This window comes from Peromyscus leucopus, chromosome 4, assembly GCF_004664715.2.
Source record: "Peromyscus leucopus breed LL Stock chromosome 4, UCI_PerLeu_2.1, whole genome shotgun sequence".
NCBI lineage: Eukaryota > Metazoa > Chordata > Mammalia > Rodentia > Cricetidae > Peromyscus > Peromyscus leucopus.
The window spans coordinates 10,622,448-10,630,279 of record NC_051066.1 but is presented as its reverse complement, the minus strand read 5'-3'; the positions used below and the strand labels follow the sequence as shown (position 1 = coordinate 10,630,279).

At 46.9% G+C, this 7,832-nt stretch overlaps 1 protein-coding gene across 3 annotated transcripts in view; it reads left to right on the top strand.

Moving 5' to 3' along the window:
- The first annotated feature begins 20 nt into the window (after window positions 1–20).
- The window catches only part of Ddx31 (DEAD-box helicase 31), a 69,438-nt gene continuing 61,626 nt past the window's right edge, over window positions 21–7,832 (top strand). The window contains exons 1-6 of one of the 3 annotated variants that reach the window (XM_028883329.2): window positions 21–468; window positions 4,020–4,273; window positions 4,377–4,452; window positions 5,279–5,322; window positions 6,595–6,665; window positions 7,444–7,508. In XM_028883329.2, coding sequence (XP_028739162.1) covers window positions 391–468; window positions 4,020–4,273; window positions 4,377–4,452; window positions 5,279–5,322; window positions 6,595–6,665; window positions 7,444–7,508 — 588 coding nt within the window. In that variant the 5' untranslated portion in view covers window positions 21–390. The remainder of the gene's footprint in view (window positions 469–4,019; window positions 4,274–4,376; window positions 4,453–5,278; window positions 5,323–6,594; window positions 6,666–7,443; window positions 7,509–7,832) is intronic. The other 2 variants (XM_037204630.1, XR_005091312.1) reach the window with 2 other exon arrangements.

The window sequence follows — 7,832 nt, the reverse complement described above, 5'->3', positions numbered from 1 at the left end:
GCCACGGAACTGCCTGTATGGAAAATGCGCTCCGGGCAGGCTGACCCGCGGCGCGCCTGCGGCTGAGAGGAGAAGGTGGGAACTCCGGGGAAGTCCTTTTGCTAGACACTGGGTGCTAGGCCCGACGGAAGAATGAGTCTCGTGTAGGTGACTGAGATGCTGAGAAGACCAGCGTGGCGGCTGAGGAAGACCCCGCCAGGTGGGCGGCGCGCGGCCTCTTCCGGTTTCTGAGGCGTTCGGGACTCTTGGCTCCGGTCGGTGCGCGCGCTGCCGCGGCTCCCGGACCCGGAAGGGGAGGCGGCGGCGGCGGCCCAGGAATAGCTGCAAAGTACTTCACCGTCCACGTGCTGCTCGGGCTTCTGGCTTGGTCCGCAGCTCCGCGCCCGGGCCATGACTACCGCCTGCAGCTCGCTCCCAGACCCGCCTCCCAAGACGTACTTCGGACGCCGCCAGGATCAGACGAGGCGGGTGAGTTCAACCTCAGCCCGGGAGCCGCGGCGCTGATGATCGGGTTGAGTTTTTCAGGTTGTCTGGAGGGACTGGCGAGAGGCGCTGGGAAACACGTGCGTCAGCCGGGAACCCTGCCTTGAGGACGAGAGCCGGGCGGGCTCCTAGAGCTAGCTGAAGAACTAATTAGATAGGGTTAGGATTGGAGGCTGTAGGAACCGGTCAAGTTCCTGAGGCTAGCTGGTGGTCTAGTCAGATAGGGTAAGGATCGGAGGCTAGGATATATCCAAGCGGGAAAACAATGCCTAAGACACGACCATCGTGCAGATCTGAACTCCTGAGGCGGTCCTTCTAGTGTAAGGAAGGTTCAGTTCTGTTAGGAACGGGGACTGGACTCATTTCTATGAAGAGCTTGTAAAGCGGAGGTTTTCATCCAGGTAGCAGGGAAAGACTATACAGTCATCATAATCTGTTGCCCAGAGAGGAGAGAGGTGACTTAAACGAACCGTATAGGAGCAGAAAGCTGGTTTTAGAGTTGCTGGCTTATCCTCTAGAAAGCTTGTTACGTAGTCTGTTGGAAAATCATATGTGATCAAAGAGCAGGAACCATGTGATTGGAGGTCTCACCCCCCCCACACACACACCCTAAAGATAATATGTAAGTCCATGGAAGTTGAAAAGCAAATTGCCGGCCAATTCAGATCAACCAATATTTTGAAGATAAACTTCTTTGATTATCTAACACTCATTGCCTAGTTTCACTTTGGTAGAAGGAAGGAGGGACCTTAATACGCTTAGATGCTTAGGAGTAATGAGTCTTCATCAAGCCATTGGTATAGCTGAATCTATGTCTGAGAAATACAGACAAGCCTTGAGGGTAGTGGAGGAGAGGGGGATAGGATTTACAGTAGGATAGATCCGGGCTATTAGATACTAACCTTGTAACACACTAGCCTAAGACCTTGGGGAGTTACATAGTTTCTCCTGTCCAAAAATAGGAACGCTAATTTGTTTCTTATTAGATTGTTTATGAGGCTCCAATGGGATAATACCTACAATAACTCTGTGTACTGTCTGGCCCTCAGAGGCAGTTGCTGAGTGCCAGTAATCAAAATAAAAGCAATATTGTTTCCATTTGGGGAAGTAGATGGCTGCATTAGGTCAGCACCATTGGATCAGAGTGGTGCTTGTGTCCGGTGAAGAGACCAGTAGAGGATGTCCCTTGCTCACCTAGTATACGAAAGGCTTTTGAGTCCCATCCCCAACTATACAGAAAGAAAATACCAAAGTTTTAGTGAGTAAACAGTAAATAGGGTGTTTCAAAAGTGATTGGCTGAGGTCATTGGATCTCTGATTTTGAGACTAGCCTGGTCTACAGAGAGAGTTCAGGACAGCTACGGCTACATAGTGAGACCTTCTCTCAAAAAAAAAAAAAAAAAAAAAAAAAAAGGCAGAAGAAGAAGAAAAGGTAATAAGGCCAGTGAGAGTCTCGGAGGGTAAAGGTGCTTGCTGTCAAGCCTGATGACCTGAGTTTTTAGTCTCAAGGACTCAACATAAAGGAAGAGAAACAGCGCCTCATAGTTGTCCTGTGACCTCCACATTGCTGGCCATGACATATATGCTTACACACACAAACCAATAAAAAAGATGCTGCAGGTATCTATTGAGGCCTGACTGCATCTGTGCTTCTGTTTATGTATCCAAATGGGAGTGGAAGCTGGTGCTGAGCAGATTTGGTCAGAGTGGGAACTCAGGGTGGGTAGCTAATACACTGGATTTGGAAGGACCTTTACAGCTTAAATTGGGTTGCTCTGTCTTCATACGTGCAAAACTTTTTTTCTTAAGGATGTTTTCCTTATTATTAAAGTAATACAATTTTATTTAAGAAAAATTAGAAGATACAACCCCACCTATAGTCACATATCCAGAAATAACTTAACATTTTGATATATAGCCTTCAAAAACCATAACTATGATATTTTTCTAACCAAATAGGATATAGTTAATCAGGCATCTCAGCATTATTTTCATGGAAGAGCATGGTACATTCTGGGAATTTAAGAAAAACTGGCAAAAGGTAAAGGTGAACCTGAAGCTGAGAAGATGGGTAGAGGTTGTATTCTGGAGGCTTCCTAGATCTCCCTGCAGATTAGCCTAACAGCGGTGGAGAACCTGCTTCTTGAGTTCACTCCAAGCACTTGTTTTGTTTGTTTGTGGCAGGGTCTCACTCTACAGCCCGGTGTCCTGGAACTCACTTTGTGGTCCAGGCTGGCCTCAACTCAGCAATCATCCTGCCTTAGTCTCCTGGGTGCTGGGCTTGTATGTGAGAGCCACCTTGCTAGCTTCTGATACTTGCTTTTAGAGAGACCTTGACTCACCCGTAAAGGGTGGGTAGGATGCTTTGGTGTCTAGGGTCTGTGTACTGCCTGGTATGTTTAGTCCAAAGAAGGGAAAACGAAAGGTGTGTAAAGGAAGCCATAAGCTTGCTCCGCTTTGCTGTAGCAGCATTCTTCAGACTGGTACCTGGATCCTCAAGGAGGCAGGTCTTGTCTTAGTAGAAAAGCTTCCTGAACCTGAGATTGGCCTTCGACCCTTTAATACAGTTTCTCATGTGGTGACCCCCCAACCATAGAATTATTTTGTTGCTACTTCATAACTATAATTTTGTTACTGTTATGAATCGAAATGTAAATATCTGATATGGAGGATATCTGATATGTGACCCCTGTGAAAGGGTTGTTTGACCCCGGAGTTGCGACCAGAAGGTTGAGAACCACTGCTCTGGGGAAAGCTTGGGCACCATGCATTTAATTACGTTTGTGTTGTGAGAATAAGCAACAGGCAAGAAGTGCCTAATGGTGTATGTCTATGATCAGCAGTCAGGCAGGGACTCTGAAGCGAGGAGGGTTGGAAACAATACGATGGAAGTGATGGATGGAGCGGCACTCTCATTTGGAGTGGGGATGGCAAGTAGGAACTGACTCCAGACCATCTGAATCTGAGCAGCTTGAGGGGAGAGGATGACAGATCCAAGCCCTAGGGAAGGAAAGTAATGACAGTTTCCGCTTCCTGGGCATGAGCTAGGATTCAGCCTCCCATTCGCTTCTTCATTCTCTTCTTACCATCCTTTATTGGTAGAAAAGAGCAGATTTCATTTCCCTGTGTGCCTCCGCTCACACAAAACGGGCTCGTAGGGGTGTGGTTTGACTAGTAAGCATGCGTGCTTCCTAAGATAGGTTCTTGCTTCCCTTAGAATAGACTGAATTGGTTAATGTCAGCTGGCAGGACACTTCTCTCTTCCTGATCCCCACTCTCATCTTGGGTGACTTAACAGTTTAGATGGATGGAGGTCTTGTGGATGAAAGGACTGAGATTGTCTCTCCCCTCCTCCACCCCCCCATTTCAGACGAAGCCAGAGTCTGGTTGTAAACCCTAAACTGATGGTTGGCATATGGGGCATAATGATCTCTGCAGGAAGAGATACATTCTGTGGGCAGTCAGGCTTCACTCTGAGGATTGTCTTCATGGACTAATGCACCTCTTCTTGATCTTTCCTTTTGGGAACAACGTAGCAAACAGAGGCTACCAAGAGAAAACACCAAGTGTCCAGTGATGCTCCACCAACAAAACGGAGGAATGAAGCATCCTCTCTTTCAGCCAAGAAAACCAGTGATAAAGAAACTCCAAGAACATTTAAGGGAGGTGCACACAAAACGTTTCCTCCAAAGAAGTCCTTGGACAGTATAGGCAATGGAAGGCAAGAGAGGCCATGCATCAAGACTTCGTCTCTGTTTAAAAACAATCCTGAGATCCCAGAACTCCGCAGGTGTGTCTTGCAGTGCAGGTGTGCCTCGGGTGTGAGCAGTCACGGATGCCGCCTTTTCCTTTGCCACCTTGGCACTGATGCATACTTTGTCTTTCCTCTGCAGAGCTGTAGTGAAGCAGGCTCGAGAGCAAGTGTTCTCTCCAGAAGCTTTCCAGGAGCTGGACCTCCACCCACACCTAGTAAGTATCCCAGCCCCTCTGGTGGTCTGGTTCTTGTTCAGTCTGTGTCTGCCCTTGGCTACCGGAGTGAACTCAGGTGATGGGCTCCCTGATGGCAGCACGGGTTGCCGTCCTCACTTTCCTTTCTCTCCCCTGTGATTTTTAAGAAGTGCTGACTTTCCTCACCCAGTTTAGTTTCTGCTCCAGACTTCATTTATCCGGCTTAAAGCAGCTTTCTAATTACTGGGAGATGTGGTGAAACTGGTGGCCGATGTCTCTGTGGCCTTGGGAAGGGAGCTAAGCTGGCTCTTACTGTCAAGGGTCATGCACATTTTTGGAGAATGAAGGTAGAAAAGGCTGCTTAGAGTGTGTTTTCAGTGAGCAAATGGGCATCTTACTTCCCCGCTTTGTTTAATGCCATGAGTGAGTTTCCTAGTTATGTGAAAAAGGAGAGACAAACACCTTCCTTTGCAAGCCGGGATTCCCTTGTCAGCTGGGCACCATTGGCCTCTTCTTTCTGGTAGGCTGTGTAGGATTGATTCTCAGCCTGAGCGTTGTGGCTCAGGTGTGTGGGGTTAGGTGATGGGTTGTGAGGCTTGCCTTGTGCATTGCCAGTTTGTAATAGGATCCTAATTCTACAAATTAGGAACCCAGCTCTAAGAACCCGAAGTCCTCCAGATTGTGTAGGGTAGAGGGCAGAACTACCCTCCAGTTGGAAATCCTGGGCTAGTGGAGTTTAGTTTGGTCATAAACGTCAAGTGCTGTTGTCACTCCAGCATTTTGTCTTTATGTCATTGAATATATTTGCATTAAATTGATAAATACTTACTTTCCTATTCTCTTTTAGATATCCACAATAAATACAGTCTTAAAAATGTCAACTATGACCAGGTAAGAGGCTAAGGCTATTCTTGATTTTTCTTAGGGTTTCATGAGTATATACAAATGAAATCTCAATTGTCCATGGAGGACAGAGCACATTTGTGGAACAGCACAAACTGCTGGAGGGCTTGACATAGCCTGTGGGGCTCCCCACCTGCTTGTAGGCAGACCGGGTTCCTTTCCATTTCTGCACTCAGCTCCCTACTGCAAGACAGCTGGGTTAGGACATCTGCCATCAGGGCGTCTCTGAAAATGACCTGGGCCAAAATACAGTATTTGATCATGTTAGTTCTTAGCAATACAAATAAGGTCAGTCAGAAAATGGGAGTAAATTTTGCTTGGGTATAGTGGGATACTGAAAAGGTATTCTAAATGCTTGCTGACTGGAGACACTTGTAAAAGAGAAATTCAGAGTTAAAGTATGAGCAGTGAGCTGTATAGTCACAGTTCACTTTGCATAAGTAAGAAGCAAGGGTACAGAAGAGTAAAGAACACCAGCTTTTCCACTGTGTTTTGCTTTTGTTTTTTGAGACAGTCTTAGAGCCCAGCTCAGCTGGCTCAAACTTATTTTCCTCTTGTCTCAGCTTCCCAAATGTCAGGATTAAAGGCATATGCACCATGCCTGGCTTGGTTTTCTTGTTGGCGCAACCAAATTTAAATGAGTTCTCTGTCCATTTTGAACTTGGGATTTAATGTATGTGTTGACAGTGTTCTCAGTGTGTGTGACAATTTTTCAGAGGGAGCTGCTGTTGCTACTTGGGTGACCTGCAAGCCTCATTTTGCTTTTCTGTTTGGAAATCTTGCCTGTGTTACATGTTGCCAATCACATGTCACACAACAGGCAGGAAGTGTGTAGTATACTTTATGAGAGTGACTCTGATTTGTTGGTATGCCCAATTTTTTTTTCAAGACAAGGTTTCTCTGTGTGGCCCTGGCTGTCCTGGAACTCGCTTTGTAGACCAGGCTGACCTCAAACTCAGAAATTCGCCTGCCTCTGCCTCCTGAGTGATGGAATTAAAGGCGTGCGCCACTGTGCCCTGACAATTTTTTTTTTTTTAAATTTTAATATTGCAGCCAATCTCTAGCTTGCTTCCCCACTTTCAGTCAAGTTCCAGGAGTTTAAAAAGTTCATTTGGATCACCAGAATGTTCTCAGCACTTTCTCTCAATGAAGTAGGCAGAGCCAAACACAGGGTATTTGTATGTCAAGTAAACCGTGTCTGCATGCATGACTGAGCTGTGTGATAAAGAAAAGGTGTGTTCTCTCTTTTGGGTGCCCCAGTGTTCAGAAGCAGAGTATCCCAGTGCTGCTGGAAGGCAGAGATGCCCTTGTGCGGTCCCAGACGGGCTCAGGTCAGTTGCTGATTACCCTGCCCCTTATCCCATGGCACCTAGCCCATCATCATGGGCTAGGCTCTTCAGGGATGTGTCTGTGGTGGCAGAGTCGGTTTTGTCTTGTCTGGGGAGGGTGGCCATTCTTGGTTTTGATGGGAGGCCTGAAGTTGTTACAGATGAAGGAAGGTGGTGATGCTGCTGTTGTCAGTAGTGATGGGTGGGTATTCATAGTTGAGCTCTGCTGCTTTCTATGTGCCTGCTGCCAGAGTGGCCAGTCAGTCTTCACTCTGGATGGAGTTAATGTTTATGGCTTGAAAGCAGTTCTGGCCTGAGCACAGTCGATGTCAGGGATAGACCATTTTCTCCCTAGTCTACTCTTCTGATCCACTCTTGCCTTCTTGCCAGCTGAGCCATGTTGAGAAGCCCACAGCTTCCTTTAATCTTTCTCTGTCTTCAGGGGCTGGCTTGGCTTCACACTTGGCACACCAGCACTACAGAAGCTGTTTAGCCAAGGGAGAACCTCAGAGCAGCCATTTCCTAGCTTCCACAGACGACTGTCAGGCTGAGCTTGTGTCTAATTTGAGAAACATCATTACCTCCCTTGTTGATGACCTAAGGAGCTGAAGCTTCAGGGATTTTTGAAGTACTAAATTACAAAGCAAAGTTAGGAGTTGTGGCAGACAGGTGAAGTGCCTCTTAGATGTAGAGCATGCAGTTTACCTTCTCCCAGATGTAGCATTATTTACAGAAAGCAGAGCCTGTTTGCATCCCCACTGATGTCACTCTCTTTTAAAAGGTAAAACTCTTGCCTATTGCATCCCTGTGGTCCAGTCCCTTCAAGCACTGACATCAAAAATACAGGTGAGCAGAAAATGTATTTCTTTGCTGTGCTCTGTTGTGCCCATGCTGCTGAAACGTGGTGGTAATACTAGAGTTGTAGACTGTCTGCACATGGCATTGTTTTTTCTCTCTTCCTATCGAATCAAGTGTGAGCTTGCCAAGAGTGGAGTGGAATAAACACACTACAGTCACCACTGTCTGTGTGTAGGGCATGTGGGTAGAAGGCGGCTTCCAGTGTGCCAGATGTGCCAACTGCTGTTCACATGTCACTTTCTTGACTCCCCATCCTCTGCCATGAAGTTATGGGGGTTACTATGATCCTAGTGGTGTAGGCAAGTAAAATAG